This window comes from Fopius arisanus, unplaced genomic scaffold, assembly GCF_000806365.1.
Source record: "Fopius arisanus strain USDA-PBARC FA_bdor unplaced genomic scaffold, ASM80636v1 scaffold00066, whole genome shotgun sequence".
NCBI lineage: Eukaryota > Metazoa > Arthropoda > Insecta > Hymenoptera > Braconidae > Fopius > Fopius arisanus.
In genome coordinates, this window is record NW_011887805.1 from 415,754 (window position 1) to 432,896 (window position 17,143).

At 40.2% G+C, this 17,143-nt stretch overlaps 1 protein-coding gene across 9 annotated transcripts in view; it reads left to right on the forward strand.

Moving 5' to 3' along the window:
* The first annotated feature begins 3,827 nt into the window (after positions 1 to 3,827).
* br (broad-complex core protein) overlaps positions 3,828 to 17,143 on the forward strand; it is a 35,683-nt gene continuing 22,367 nt past the window's right edge. For 2 of the 9 annotated variants that reach the window (XM_011309363.1, XM_011309359.1), the window contains exons 1-5: positions 3,828 to 4,570; positions 14,300 to 14,501; positions 14,922 to 15,113; positions 15,631 to 16,219; positions 16,542 to 16,589. In XM_011309363.1, the coding sequence (XP_011307665.1) occupies positions 14,316 to 14,501; positions 14,922 to 15,113; positions 15,631 to 16,219; positions 16,542 to 16,589 (1,015 nt within the window). In that variant the 5' untranslated portion in view covers positions 3,828 to 4,570; positions 14,300 to 14,315. Of the gene's footprint in view, positions 4,571 to 13,151; positions 13,336 to 14,299; positions 14,502 to 14,921; positions 15,114 to 15,630; positions 16,220 to 16,529; positions 16,590 to 17,143 lie in introns of those variants that run through there. The other 7 variants (XM_011309357.1, XM_011309362.1, XM_011309355.1 and 4 more) reach the window with 5 other exon arrangements.

Genomic DNA, 17,143 nt, shown 5'->3' on the forward strand with positions numbered 1-17,143 from the left:
TTATATACACTCGAATTGATAATGAAAGTGTTTATCGCGCAATCGAGACAAGAATTTCTCATGTGGAGAGGATGAGTAATCAGATCGGGAAAGTATAAATTCGCACGATCAATCGAATTGTCAACCCAACGCAATTACCATGAATTTACAACTTATTTATTATTTCCAAATAATAAATTGCATTGAAATAAAATTCATTCAAAATAATAAATATGATTTGTGGATTTATTAAATAATACTGGATGTATTTATAAAATAAAAAAATGATAAACTTGGGATCGATTACAATTCTTCCATGGGAGAGGAAAAAAAAATTCCGATTCCCGATATGAGCATGAAAAGTCCCTCGATTGTGAGTACTAGAACTGCATGAGCCATGAAGGGTATTTGGGCGGCTCGATTTACCTCACCAAAGGAGTCAATGGCAGAGATTCATCGCGGGGTCGAAAGTCGATAAGTGGAGAATGTGAAAAGGGAAGAGAGGGTGTTCTTTCTCCCACTCTCGCAATGCCAAGAGGTTTTTGAGCACTGGAGAGTCATCGAACGAGCGATTCGCACGATTCGATCGGTCCTCAAGGGCTTGTTGCATCCATCCAATGAATCAAGATGGATTTATTGATTACCCCTTTGTTTCAGCTGATTTTTTTTTTCCACAGATACCTCTCCACAGTCAAGTTCAACAGAATTCCTCTAATTGCTGAATCGAAATGGTCGATAGTAATTAGTTTTGCTGGAGTAGTGTTCCGACAATATTTTGGTCAATTGGGATGAACGGGAGTTCACTAATGACCTGCAAGGTTATTAATTGGCTCAGTGACTTGGCCCTGTTGAATCTCAAAGGCTTAGCCCCTTTTGCCACCCTTTCCACTTTCGCATAACGGTACATCTTCCTCTTCAGGATGCAAGAAGTCATTCTGCTTCTTTGATTCACTCCTTCCGCAGTTCTTTATCTTCTTCATCTTTTAAAACTTATGCATTCAATATTTATCGGATGAAATATCTTACAAAGAACTCAATACCTTTGATGAAAGATAGATAATAGGCAGTGTGGGGACAAGAGATGAATCTATTTTATCATCCTGGGTAAAAAAAAATTGTAATCGGAATATTTTTTCGAAATTTTCCAAAAATTTCTGGAAAACTTTTCAGAAAATTTTTTTTTTTAAACAAAAAAAAACCAAAAACAAAAAAAATGGAATAAGAAAAGGTCGAAAAAAAAACCTCAAAAACCTTCCCAAAAAAAAAAATGGTTTAAGCCCCAAATTTTTTTTTTCATAAAAAAAAATTTCTGCAAAGTTGTCCAGGAATTTTTTGGAAAATTTGGAAAAAATATTCCGATTACAATTTTTTTTTTACCCGGGATATTACTCTAATAGTTTTATTAATTGGAAATTTTTATGAATTCTCGGCGGGAGATATTTTTTCGTGTGGATCATGTCAGGTATCCAATAAACTGACGACGTAGCAGGCAATAAGTGAGGGATTACAGTGACGACGTGCAAATTGAAATTCATAAAAAAGTTTATGAAACATTTAGACGGGGTAATTAGGTCACAGAGGACAAATCTATGAATAAGATTCTCATCCTTATTGATTTTCACCCGATGCAATTGGATTTGAAAAAATCAGGCAGACATCAGACTTCTTCATAAACTCATGTTATATAAGTGCATTATTATTCCCGTTGTAATTTGATATTTCATGAAGCAGTAATTCCGAATTTATTATTTAAATGATCGAGGGTAATAGAATTTATTTGAGTTTATTCAAATGTCTTGGGGTCTCCTTATTTTCTGTTCAGACATGACACATGAATCATTGGATGATTGGATATTTCGAGTGATAGAAAAAATTTCATCGATAAGATTTCCGATATTATATTAGTGTGATGCGGAGTGGAATATTGAGATCGTTCGCGTTTGTTGAAGGAGAAAAATCCAATAGTGAACTGATGTAGGTAATGAGTTAATCAATTCTTGGTAATCTACGGTGTGTGCACTGACACATTACACGTCGGAGGGAAAGAATTATCTCTATTTCTGTATTGAAATCATCGGATAATCTAGTATGCAAAGTTGAATTTTGACAAACCCGAGTAACATCCGGTGACATCCGTGAAACCTCAGCGATGTTATCTCATAATGATCCGTGGATTTCTATTTTTTGTACAAAAGTACTGTATAATTGAAGCACGAAATTTGCGATGACAGGTTGTGCATGTTCCACATTCACATCATATTCTCCCTCGTAATTCGCTTTTATTGTTTCATTTTTACTTGATACGGTTTTTATCCTCTTTTTTATGCAATATTTTGTGGGGCATTGAACGGAGATTATATCGATGGTCAGCCGTTCATCATTTATAATCCATTTGGTAATTTAAAATGGAGAATAAAAATTCGATTTAAAAAAAATTGATAAACTGAAAAAAAGCTGGATTAAAATCACTCCTCATAATTCTCTATTGTTCGAGAGAATTCTACAGCCAGTGAATATTAAATGGAGAGATTATCCACAACGTCCAATTTTGATATTTATCTCCCTTAAAAAAACATTGAAAATTATGAGTATTTCAGGCTTTTCAATTCCATAATTGAAGTACACAATTTTACATACCTATCAGAATAATCGAAAAAATAATTCCCTCGGTTATCAGTCCCTGACAACACAGTCCATAATACCCGAATGTCATAAAATAGAAAGTGCAGAGATTCGACCAGAATCCTCCAGGACCATTAGCGAATGCAACAATCTACATAAATCCTGACAAGAGTCTCGTCATTGCCCATATCAGACCATGCCCCCTCCAAAAAAAAAATCCCTCTCTAACTGTACATAACTTGGGCTATGGTAAAGCTAAATACCATGAAGGTGTGCGGGCGGTTCGTCTCCCTCAAAGCGCCCATCTCAAAACCAATGGAACCATCCCGTACTCTAGAAAAAGAAGAGAAAAAAAAATTGTAGGAAGGGGCACACCGTATGCGAGTGAGAAAAACTGGAGGATAGAGTTTGGGGGACAGGGGGGTAAAGCACACCGAAAACGTATACACACACACACGCCAAAAAAATAGCCGACACAGTGACAGTGAGAAGGAGTCGGCGGGGTTGAGTTTAGTGGGGGGGATAAAAAGGCTGAGGAGCGGTGAAGTGAGGGGGGATGAAAGGGGACAGGAGGGATGGAGGAGGTATGTGTATGTAGTCAGGGAGAGCGAAAAAGTGTAGTGGGGATTGAAGAATTGGCGAGGACCAGAGGGGTTCTGAGCACGGACCATGTTACTACTTGAATTTTGTTGGCTAACCAGTAGTGGGGATAACCTCCCCTCCAGCCCCGTGCCTAGTCCTCCCTCCTTTTTTGATTCGACTAAACCGTTTCTCTCTCTTCCCCTCTCCCTTCTCCCTCCACCCTCATTTCCCCCCACGAAAATTTCTCTCTTTTTAACTCTTCACCCTGCACCCCTCAAACAGTTTTATCGCGCTCTCCTTGTTACTCACCCGTCGCTGGTTCCTATGAATTTTGCGACACTCAATAAAAAGTGGTTCCACGAGGTTAACATTTCGGTAACTATACCTCGCCTACCCGGCGCACACAGCCCATCGCACACGCACTCCTCTCTCTGCTCTTTATTTTTTCGTTTTTTTAATTTTTTTTTTTTTTTCGGTTACCAACACAAGTTTATAATACATGCACATAAGTAACACAAATATATAATACGCATACAGTGTGGCCCCGAAAAAAAAGAGAGAAGCATACATACGGGAAAAAAAAGGGAAGAAAGAAAGAAGTGCATGGGAGAGGCGCAGCAAACCGAACCGCGCGCGAATCAAGTGCTTTGGCCAGTCGCGTTCCCAATCACTCTACGACTAGGTAGTCCTCCCTGGTGTCCGAAAAGGCTCCTGGTGACTTCTGCCTGGTACCTCGCACCAGGTACTATTCTAACATCGTCCCCCTAACAAGTGATCAATCAAATCTAATTCACCGCCGCTTTGACCATTAATAAGCCCCGATATTTGTGTGATTTTTTTTCAAACTCGGCTGATCATTTGCATCATACCATCAAATAATTGTATCAACATTTGTCGAGTTTTAGTCTCTTTGAAAATTTGGTGTGTGACGGCTGGTGTTGTAGTCCCTAGAGTCAGTGGGTGAACATTACCAGGACAAGATAATAAATTCTCAATTGTCAATAAATAAATAGAGATTGACACGATTGCTCCTCGTTTATTATTCATTTTTATTTCATTATATTTCTTTTTCGATAATTCGTGCCAAGTGTTTCTGAGGTGCTTCCCGATTGATATTTAAGGATATTCGATCTGCTGGCACGTGAAACTCTCATTGCCATGGACGCAGAAGGCACGAGTGTTAAAAATAATTTTATAACGATAATATAGATGTAAATAACCAAAAAAAGGGAAAAAACAAGTGATTCGAAAAATTCATCAGTGAAGAAGGAAGAGATAAGAGTCATACGTTGGTCATTTAATCGTCCAAGTATTAATCAGAGGGAACGAGCAAGGACATCGTAGGAAGGCCCCCACGAGACATCACTTTGCCCCTGGATATTTCAAGGTACGTCTCGCAGCTGTGTTACGTGGGTCCACCAGATGATGGCCTTCAAGTCATTTCGCTGTCCCATCGCCAGTGGGACAAGTCCCATTTTTTCAAAATATCCCCTCACCCATATTCACCCATATCCACTTACATATTTCAATTGCGTGTGCACACAACCGTTGCACATGCAGTCCAAGAGTTCCCGCGCTTTGAAGACATTCGAACATTCACATATGCGCAATGGCTCTGCGTTTTGTTGGTCCATGAACTCCACGGGGATATAGCCTTGCAGAAAAGAGCCATTTAGAGAGGAAAAAAAAAGACCCCAGTTCTTTCTCTCCGGATGTCTGTACCCCGGTCCTGTAGTTTGTACTCGTATGGCCTTCTCTATTCGGTCTGTTGCGCGTTCGTGTGAAAACGTGATTATTTGTGTTAGTAGTGTGTACGGGTTTATATGGGAGACTGGCTAGACGATCGCTAGACGAGGATAATACCAGCACCCAGTGTAGGCATAACATTGAACTCACCAGGTGATGACGTAATCCCGGAATTTTTAATTCAAATGATACCCCCAGGTATTGCGGCTCCTTTGTCGTCAGTCTATTCAAGTGTTCCTCATGGTCAGTCTACCCAGCCTTTTTCGGGGATATGCCGATGTATATTTACGTAATCTACTTGGAATTTACGATTTTTCTCCTTTCCATTTTGCACGCTAGACTGGAGATTTTATTTTTATTTTGCTTTTGCGAGAGTCTGATGCTCAGTCGTAGGTCACGATTGAAATTTTTCGGTGACAAAGGGGATTATAAAAAAAAAATGTAAACAGAGAGAGTGGGATTTATCTTTAAATCGGATAGAGACCCTGAGATCGAGAGTCTACTATCGCTTTTACTGTCGTAGACTCAAGCGCTTGTGCAAATAAACCCGAGCGATTATCTGACTGCAATCGAGGTCCCTCTTTCTCTTCGCTCTTTTTTTTTTCCTTGTTCCTTTTTTTTTGGATCTAGTCATCGGTTCATTTCACCTACCGAGTAAAGCACGCGCTCACACCTCGAATACTGCAATGAGAAAATCTCTCATGGAGAGAAAAAAAAATAAAAGGAAACAGGAGAAAGAAATAAACGGAAAGGAGTATAAATAGAGATTTGTGCCAGGCGAATTTATGCGTGGTGGATATAAAAATAGAATTTATTAGTTCTCTTCTTTTCCTCGATGACTGGAAGAGGTGATGCTCTGTTGTATGTCTTTATTCTGTTAATATATCGGCAAAGAGGTGGGATAAAATGTCTGGCGAACATGTCCTTGAACAATATTTTGAAATTACATGGTGATCGTTAGAATTACGAAACGCAGTGGAGGTTTTTCGAGGCTGTGCGAAATGTTGATTTAGCCTGTTGCTGGGTGAAACTCCATTTCACCTGGTGTTATTTGCAATTTCATATATTTTTTGTGTCACTCGAAAAATGAATTAACGTGTGACTGCCGATCTATATTGACACTTTGCTTTTACGTAATTCTGTCGTTCCAAGTGGTGTGGAAAAATAATCCTACTCCATTGCAATTTGATATAGATAAAAAAAATGATATTCTTTCGCCGACGTTTATTCAAGTTTGGTGGAATCACATAGGTGATTTAGTGGTGTGGATTGAGGATTTTGGGGCACATGACGTATGAGTCGAATGAATAAGAAAGCTGACGAAATATTCTAAATAAGGAATGGATGGGTCGCATGAATTAATACGAAAATTCATCCGATTTATTGTTTTTGGACAGAAATCGATGATCGATCGCTTCTATGTAATAGAGAGAAACGATTATCTTAGTGTTCTCTGGTCATTTCAAATGTGAGGAATGAAAAAAAGAAAAGGAACGATGTAATGAAATATATGAAATACGAATCGTTGATTAGATTAGAACGCCTTAGTAACTAGATTACGCTTTACCGAGTGTTATCTCTTGAAATTAGATTCCCAACCCGGTGAATATGTATTTAAAACCCCGGGACATACATAGCACACTGCGAATAATTCAATTGACATTTGCTGGTTCAAAATCCAGTCTGCTTCCCGTTTAGTTGCCTTTCGCAATAAAACGATAAATAAAAACAATACAAGTTAAACGCGAATTCGGTGGAATAAAATCTGATGAAAATTGGCCTTGGCAATCGCATCGGTCAGATCGATTTATCAATCAAGTAAATTAACTGGCACGCGAAAATGTCAAATAATAAATATAAAAAAATACGAACGAAGAGTTAAAAGGGGAGGAAAGAAGACGATTGCAAATTTATTTATTTTCACTTTAGGGAATTACGGAAAATGTTGCGGTTGAATTGGGCAATTTCAGACACTTCCGAATTCCCCGGAAGACAGGCATAACCCAAGCATCAGAAAAGACTTACTGTACGCCATGGGGTCAAGGCGCTGAGGAAAGAGGACTGGGGGAAAAAAGGGGAAGGGGAAAAAAAAGGGGTGGGAGGGGGCTCAGGGGGGGATGAAAGGGTGAGGCGAGACATACGGGCGACCTGTGGTAGTTGTGTTTGGATTCCAATCTTCCCCCTCTTCACAGACCGACGCATATATTTTTTTTCCTTCACCTCTCAATCAATTTAATTGTTCACGTTATACTTCTTATCTCACTCATACGAGCATAAAAAATAATTTTTTTTTTCCCCATTGAAATGAAAATGAAAAAGTTGAGTTTTCTTTGTTCAAAGTTTTACGACTCTTTTTTACTCGTGAAAAACTTGAACATTTATTTAACTCCCTGATCGCTCTATAACGGCTGCTCTGAGTTTCTTTTTAATTATGAAGGCACCCAGCGATTGAAAAAAAAAAATGGGAGAATGAATGGGGAATTAATTCTTATAATTGCGTTTTAGTCGGTTTGTTTACAGAGACTAGCGTATGGTTAATTTCAATCGTTCTTTGTTCCTTCGAGACGTGGCCAGACACGTTAGTGATCGTATATCTATCCGCAGTGGAAAAAAAAAAGCCCAACACGAACCCACCGAAAAAATAACACTCGCTGAGAGACTGAAGCCCGACATGAATTTGCGATTCGCATGGAGGAGAAAAAAAAAAGGGAGATAAATGCATATAGCCCCATGTACTTGAGCCAGTCCCCCATGACGCAACCAAAACCGACGCCCATGTCTCGCACCCTATCTCTCTCTTTTTCGTTTGCACATTGCAGTTCCAATTAAAAATACAACTCTGGGCTGACCTATTTTCATTATTCTTAAATTTAGAACGCTGAATACTAAACTCCAAATGTATATTTCCATCGGAAAAGGATAATTGATTCCAATGTCTCTCACGAATGTCGGTCAGGTTGAAATTAATCGAGAGTACCTAAAATTTCCATGAATCTAATGGTTGACATCGTTTTAATTGATTAAACAATTGTAGAAATTTTTATTCCCTCGGGTTGAATCAGTCCCGAATTCAGTCTTAGAGAAATTATGAATGTAGGTACCCAAAAGAAATAAAACCCACCGCCAAGTGAAAGGTTCCCCGACGCGTCTGACTACACGCGGTTTTATCTACTTGTGTTTTCCCGCTCGGAAAATCGTTCGCTCCTCACACCGCGCCCTACACTGACCAGTAAAAATTCCCGCCCCTTTTTCCCTCATTCGCGATAAACTCCAAGTAGTAAAAACATTCTGACACAACGCGAGACGGAAGAAATCAGCAGCGACTCGCGAAAAAAAAGTTGATTCCATTGATTTTCACGACTCCATCGAACTTTTCACCGATTATTCGTGAAATGAGATGACGTATACTTTTTATTCATGGCAAATAAAATTCTTCGTGGTGATAATACTCATTATATCAGTCGGAGAGAACAGTTTCAAGCGAAACTCATGGATATTTTTTAATAGCACATGGTTTAATGCACTTTGTACTGGCGGAGAATAGTTGGTTGTTGTTGGGGTGTTTGGTGGGTTTAGAAGAGAACCCGGGGGCCGTGAACGGTATGGGTTGAATGACCGCCAAATGTTTTCGAATGCCTAGCAGAAAAGAAGGGGGCGCGTGTGGGAGAAAAATGGAAGGGAATGAGTGAGAGGGATTTTTTGGGTGGGCGGGTGGAGGAGGGAAGTGAAGGAGGCTATAGCTAATGTGTGTGTATGTGAATTGGCATGAGGGGCCACTGGCATCGGTGCAACGTCAGTCGCATAGTCGCTTACTTCACTTCCCCTCCATTTACTAAAAAAAACCCTCACTCCTCATCGTATTCACATCGCTAACACGCCTTCTTCCTTTCCCAAATCGTGTGCGAGCCTCTATCCCACCAAAATTGCGTGTGCAGAGTGCATTTTCGGCTTCTCTCTTTTTTTTTCCCCTCTCCCTTGGATTCCGAATTGAGGCATTGTAATCGCTCGATTTTAAGTGACCAATTTTTTCGAGTTTAGACGGTTAACTTTGGGTTTGAACTTACCATTTTTACCGATCTGTTTCTATTCATCATTATTTTTTTATTAATAATTTGTCGCATAAATTCGTTGCCGAGGACGGATGAATCTGTGGAGTCGTTGGGCAGGTGTGCTGGGCTAATGAGCCTTGGGGTTCACCACAGGGAGAAAAAATGAGATTAAAAATTTATTCACTCACCGCTTGATACCCGGTACCGAGCGAAAAACACGGAAATTTTTGAATTTTTCCGCTCGTTAATATTACTTCGCCGCTGATGGCATCCTCCAGGGGATTAATGAAGCTTTATTATTTCCCTTTTGGTGATGGGATAAATGAGAAATGAGTGATTGATGATTCCGGACCATCAACACGCATTTCAGTTTTCGTATTTTAACCATTTTTTATTGAACGTTCGCATCACCAGGATAAATCTCTCGGGATGGGATGGGGAGAAGTAATTCAAATTCAAGGTGGAAAAGGTGTCCTTGATTCAGACTGACAATGCTTTTTTTTTTTTTTTAAAAAAAAGGGGAGAAAAATTGAAACATAACGCGCCCTTCGGAGGCTCTTTATTCGCCTCTGTACAGCGTGAATGAATCCCGTAACGTTCGTATACAGGTGCGAGTGATTCACAACGCGCAGCCAGAAAATCCTCGACACAGTTCCTCTGCTGGGTGGTGGTTAGCCTTGAACTCGGAGGTGCGACGCCCGCTACTGCTCCACATCAACCGTCCTCTAGTTTAAATACACCTCTCATCTCTATCCACCCCTAGACATCCCTCAACCCCCGCAATTAATCCCGCGAAAAAAAAGCCGCTAATCAGCGCAATCCACTCATTAAAATATGATACAAATAAATTTCCTGGGAGTAAGATTTACGCGGACTTCATGCGTAAGACTTGATACAACGAAAAATGAAATTTGACGGTTAAATTTTTTGAGACAAGTCCCATCGTCGTCTCCCATGTGCAATATTCTCATTACATATGATCCCAAGGACAAGTCACGCGCGCTGTTGACTCACCGGACGTCTCCGCGACGACATAGAGAACATTCTAATTGAATGCATTCAACAAAGACCACTTCTTCATGAACTGGTAAACACCAACGACCAAGGTCACGATTTCTTTATTTCACGGTCAAGGTTTTCACCGTCCGAAAACCGTGACTGAGGAAAAATCGATGGAAATGGCCGAGTGGAATTTCGTGTTAAAAAAAAAAAATCCGCACCTCCACCCGATACCCCATTGAAGAGTTCTTTCCCGTCCGACGTGTGTGGGTGACAAGAATAAAGTTGAAGAGAAAAAAAAAAATTGCCGAAATACGAGTACGTGTATTTCACCTCGCTTTCCATAAGCCCAATCAATAAATATTACAATGGAAGATGAAACGAAGTAGGAGGGAAAGTTATAAACGGATGGTGAAAACGAAGAAGGATGTATCCGCCTGAGACCCTCTCTCACTCGTCATCCCTCCCTTTCCCTCATCATCTTCCTTTTTTCGCTCTATTCTCCCCTATTGCTTCCCCTCAAAAATCTCCAGTGCCCTCTCCTCTTTCAACTCCCCTTTTTATCGTCCCTTTTCACCTCTTTACCCGGTAAATTCACCTCTCTTTCTCTCTCTCTCTCTCCGCCGAAACTTTCTCCTGCTCGGCGCGGCGCTTGTATTTTACTTTTCTAGTAGCGAATTAAAACCGCGTTCATGCGCAGCCCGTGGAACGGGCGTAATGATTTTTTGAGGGGGCGAATCGAGTGGGGTCACGATGGCAGAACGACGAGAAGCGAGAGAAAAATAAAAGGGGAAGACCAGGAGGAGAGAGAAAAGGGACAGAGTCGGATGTGAAAGAAGTAGAGGGAAATGGTGGTTTGATGGATAACAAATAGTCCGAGAATTTAATGTTAAAAATCATGGCGACAGTGAAGAAAGTACGGGCTAATTTTAATTGCAATGGTACTTTTTGTGCGGCTCGGGGCTATTCACAAAATTTGAAAACTCTATTTTTAATTGGAGCGTCGTTAGAGCTTTGCGCATTTTCATCTCTCTTTTTTATTCTTCTTATTTTTTTTTTCCTTTTTGCACGGTGTGGATTACGGGTGGGGCAAAACGCGAGATGCTACATTTCTATCCCCACCAGGAGTGTCTCTTGCGGCCGCACTTCCCTCGGAGATACGTATCCCCTTCTGCGTCTTGCCCCATCGGCCCCTTCTCTACTTCTACAATTTATACTTTCTTCGTTGATTTTTTCTTTTCTTCACTCTTACGCCCGTTCTCACTCTGCGTACGCACTATTTTTTAGTCCAAACTTATTACGACAGATGTCTCATGTGCCGATGAAGAAATAACGCACGGTGGACCCCAGTGTTAGTACAAAAACGTCGGGCTACTCAGCACAGGGCAGAATCACTTGCACCCGGAGAATCTCACTCCAGCATTCGGTATATCGTCACGCTCGAGATTATTTTTCTCCTCTTTCACCTACATCAACGTATACTTTTTTCCCTCCCATTGGTTCCTCCGGTTCATCCATTTCTTTCCATCCCACCGGGTAGGCCCTGCTGAGAAAGAGAGCCTCCAGTTTGCCCTGGCACACGGTGCGAATCTAGTTCTAGTCGTTGAGCGTTCGCCAAACGAGTCACTAGAATTCCTTCTCCCCATCGTCACGGAATTTTTAATATAAAAAAAAAATAATTAAACCGCCACATTGGCAGTCCCCCGATGGTGAGGTTGAAGCACGTGAATCAGTCAGGTGTTGGGCAGGGGTAAAAAACGTCAAACGTTTCAATGAAAGATCGAAAGGAGAAAGATAGAGAGTATCCTACCGTATTCGTTACCTCGACGGCGCGCAGTAGCACCAATCCAGCACAAACCCCGTTGTTTTCATCCTCTCCTTCGTCGGGAATCTCGTGGCACTCGACGTCGGTGCCTCGTCCTGTCGCCAGTGACGTCGACACGCAACCGACGGCATTGCACCGACCGCGTGGCTCTTACACGCGTCAACCAGTGAGTTTATCCATTTCTTCTCTCCCGATCCTCGTTGAAGTTCACATTCCATCATTACAAAAATTCGTATTGTATTTCACTGTGCGTTTATATTGTCACTTTTGAAATCACGAAGTGCGTGGACAAATGTTTAGGCATTTCGTGCTCGAGTGTCTTCCCACAAATAATTTCAAATAAAGAGAGCTTTTAACTCAACCAAATTATGATTTTTATTCAACATCACCCATTTCCAATAGCAAAATTCACGCGATATGTATCTCTCACCCACACACACACAATACACATACATAAATCACGCGTAAAAACGCGCAAACACACCCCTCCGGCCATTCCCTCGCTCAATCATTTTTGTTTGACTTATTCGTTTTATCTTTTTTTGAAAAGTTGTCTCGGTCTCTTTCGCCGGTGATTTTCTATCTTTCGGGTGTTGGGGCGGTACGTCGAGCGATTTCGTACATTTTCGTGTGGTTCCGGGGGATCAACCGACGAGAGAGAAAGATGGGCCACATGTACACACACCACTGTGATGAGGGAAAAAAGAGAGGGGAGGGAATAAACCGGCAGTTTGGGCCGTGACGTTTTACGGGGGTTAGTTCCTCCGGCGTGACGGGTGAGGCATGGGTGGTCGAGCAAGTAGGATAACACAGACTCCTTTTGCTTTGGCACGCATACAACACGTTGACTAATGAAATGCCAATACGCGGCATTCAAATCTATTTTCTATTCAATGAGTTTATTTATTCATTAATCAAGGTAGAGGTGTTTGGCTTTTAATGTACGCGAGCGGATCATCTTGTGTTGATTCTTGTGCTTGACATTGTCACGTTTGTGTGGATCACGCGGATCAATTTGGTGTGTGCCATTGGCATGTAGTCTAGCCGGTACACGCGGACAAAGTTTAATGAACTATTGTACTATCGTGTATTTATTCATGTGCTAGAGGCTATTGATGACGCCCCTGTGAATACTTCATTCAACCTGTCATTATTGAAATTTCAACGCTCTATTTTTCATCGTATGTTTTTCTTTCTTTGTGGCTCGATAAGATTAGACTTTTGTCACCGGAGAATTTTGTGCGCGATCGGTTGTAATGTCAGATTTTTTTTTTCTCATGGTTCAGGTGAATTTTCATTGATAAAGGGAGACTAACAGTTCTGTTGTCAGTTTTTTTTTTTTTTTTTTTTTTTCTTTCGATGAGAGACTCTGCTCGGCAGATTGGATGTGATGAGTGATTGATCCCGGACATTTTCGAGGATTCATTTGGTTATTGAGGTCGGTCGATCAACACGTGTCAATTGACATTCGTATTGGAGTGCAGTGAAAGTGCCTTCTTAGATTATTTATGTGCTAATGCCAATGTGCATGAGGTATTTCAAGATGATTTTTCAGTAGGTTAAGATTTAGTGTAAGTTTAGGTTTTTATTTGAAATGATTTTTGCGGATTGTTTTGGGGTTTTGGGGTTAAGGGGAATGAAGGGTTCGATTGTTTCTCAGATTCGCGTTACACATTGGTATCTGGGAATGGTCGTAAATTTAGAGGTCAGACGTTAGGATAAAACTTGGGTATAAACACCAGAGATTCATTCTCAGAATGGCAATTCAATCCTGTCCGCCACTATTTCGCAGAATATTTTTCTCTCATTATGGTACCCCTTCTACTCGTTAGATCATAATTTCGCAATTATCGGCACTTATTTTTTTCAATGTATGAATTCATTCCGCCAAATTTTATTTGTGTGAAACCCTGATAGTATGTGTACGCAATATCTCTGATAACGAAATTTATCGTCATCAATTTATAAGTAGTAATGGACGAAATGAAAGCTGAGGTGTCATCAGCGTACACATGGAGGGGGACATGTGCTACAGAAATTAGAAATGAGGAATTGGCAAAAAAATATGGAGAGAGAGAGAGAGGGAGAGATGAGGCTAACGAGCCGGGTGAATTTGTTTCCAGATTTTTTTTTATCATTTTCGCCGGAGATAGTAGTTATCAGTAGACATTTTGTACTTGCAGTTCTATAAGTAACCGGCCATTTAATCGTATTTTCTGGCTCGGCGCCAGAATGACGACCTAATTTTTTCACTCGTTTCACTTTTTTTTTTTCTCTCCACACCGAAAAAGAAGTAATAGTTTCTTTTTCAAGTAAAAGAATGCGTGTTGAATTTTTTGGCATTGGCCACCCATGAAAAAATTCCAGCCGTGAATTGCAAATTTTTATAGTCCTCAGTGTAAATCACTTTGTTTTATTGATGCTGGGGGGAGATAAAAACGAGTAGTTGGAAATTTTTATTTACACAGTTGAGTGAAGAATTTTTCTTTTATTACAGGTGAATAGACATAACGATGGTAGATACGCAACATTTTTGTCTGCGATGGAACAATTACCAGAGCAGTATAACGTCTGCATTCGAAAATCTACGTGACGATGAAGACTTTGTGGACGTTACACTTGCCTGTGATGGCAAGAGTCTCAAAGCACATCGTGTTGTACTCTCTGCCTGCAGTCCATACTTCCGTGAGTTGCTCAAGGTATGTTTGTATCATCATATCAAAAATGCCAATCCAATTTCGCAACTCTCCCACACTTGCCTTCGCCCACGTACATCACAAAAAAATTTACCACTTAAAATTTACAAATTCAAACTAATAAATTCTCCTGAACTGCGCAAATGCTCGCGTCTGTTAGGAATGTGTTTGAATATCTAATTTATTACGAGTATGAATTACCCAGCGCTTAAATTCCATAAAATATCGTTTTATTTACTCTTTCATTGTTTGAAGAAATGTTTCTTATCTGTGAGCAATTCAAGTTCCAAAAGTACATTGAAATCGGGATTTTTTTTCAGTGGCTGTATGAGAAATTGAATTTAAACTCGAATCATTGAAAATCCGCGAAATTTATACCAATGAATTTCTCAAGGGCGAATTTTGCATGTTTTTTTATTATAGAGCACACCGTGCAAACATCCGGTGATAGTACTTCAGGATGTTGCATTCAGTGATTTGCATGCCTTGGTGGAGTTTATTTACCACGGGGAAGTTAACGTCCATCAGAGATCACTCAGCAGCTTCCTGAAGACGGCGGAGGTCCTGAGGGTGTCTGGTCTCACACAGCAGGCTGACGCCACCGAGAGGGACGAGGTAAGATTGAGAAATAATCATCACTGCATCCCCCACTGTGATCCTCCAGTCCAGCGACAAGATCAAAAAGACGTCAGAGAGTAAATTCTCAGCCAATTAAAAGAAACCATAAATCTCTCGGACGCTTTTTTTTTTTTTTGGAAAACGATCCGGTGCCCAATTAAAGTCGATAAAGCCTAGACCAATCACGAATACTGTACCAACAGAAATGGCAATGATAAAAAGCTATTTCTTATCACTTGAGTAAATAAAAATCCCCTGAATTATTACCTCGTTATCTTGATTGGGAGATTGTCATAGGTCAAGCAAACAAAAGATTCCTTGTCTGTCGAAGAGAAGAAATTGAGGGGTTTTCTGCCAAAAAAAAACAAACAAATGGGGAACAGCTCTTTAATTACATATTACAGTCATTTATTTCTAATAAATTCGCAATTGACTAATGGCCAATTGAAATCCCTTAAATCAATAAGTCATGGAAAAATCCCACGTTCTCAAACGATCTGTTAATTTCGTACAGCTATCGCAGGTGCGGGCGTTAGCTGCACGTACAAATCACGTATCGCCCCATGAAAAGTTGTCAGACGAGGGTTTTCCACGTGGTGGTTCACCACCAACACCGGCAACACCAACTCCAACGACAGTACAACAATTATTACGTCGTGCACAAATACGTAGAAATGAAAGGCGTTCACCAGATTTGCACGATGAGAGTATAAAGAGATCGCGTTTACCATCGCCACCCTTGAATAATAATGATGCAACACCCACGGATTTTTCGATGGTGAAGAATCATTTTTCGTCGAAGGTCGAGGGTAATGGTCTGCCGGATGAGAATAGTCGGATTGAGGAGAATATTAAGTGTGAACCGTTGGAATTGACTGGGGGTAATGGTGGAACTGGTGGACACAATGAGGACTCATCGGACTCTGGTGCAGCGGCTTCTGATAGGCCACCAGCATCAGCGAGTAGTAATGAACACGAGCATGAACCTCCGGAGCATCCGTCTACACCCAATTTTTTACCCGAGAGCAAGTTGTTCACTTCTACGCCGGGAAGCTTTAATTTCAGTATGGCAGCACTAACTACAGATCACAGTCCATTATCAGGTGAATATTTATTTTCTTTTTGATTTTCCGGACACCGGCCTCTACGCACAGACCAATTCTGATAATTTTTTTTTTCATTCATTTTCATCCAGCCAGAAAAAAATTTACATACATTGCACATGAATTATTATTTTGAATGTTAGCTTTTTTTTTTATTTGGAAACCCATTTTATATTTTGACAACATCCGTATGATTTTATTTATCATTGTTTGAGTTATTACACCCATGTTATTTTAATTGTGTAATTGCGTACAGGCCGAAATATTTAATTATTAATGAAGGACTATTTGACACTACGTTTGACAACAGTGAAATTTCCAGGGTTACCCCATGGACTTCAGACGCCGGATTTAGCAGGGACATCACAAGGTAAGATAAACGAAAACCAATAACCACCTCTTTGTTGACCATTTTTGTTAATTTTACATGCCCGATGAAATCACAAGAATAATTTATGAATCAGTGAGATGTTAAAAAATTTTCACAACTTTTCCTTCTCGTCGTTACGTGCGGCACATCGAGGTTACAACGCTCGTATTAATTTTATTGTCAATTCAAAGTCAGTGTCATTCTTTTGATTTTTCCAAGGGCACTCCTCGCTACACTATATTACTTTTGTTTACTCTCTTGTTTTTAATTGATAAAAAAAAAGAATAAAATATGACCAATGCATTGAGAATATTAAAAACAAAAAGGCAGATAGAACTTGCCTTGAATGTACTGGTTTCGGTCTAATTTGGTCAACTATTGACTTGTGCAGTTATATCAAACTAACAAACAAAATTCAATTGTAAAATCACGCAAAATGAATTCTGACAAAATTTATCAGATATTCAAAATTATTTAATTGGTTGCGGTGAAAGAGCACTACTGTCTCTGCTTTGGAAAATTAAAATTATCAAAATTCTCTCCTAATTGGCATG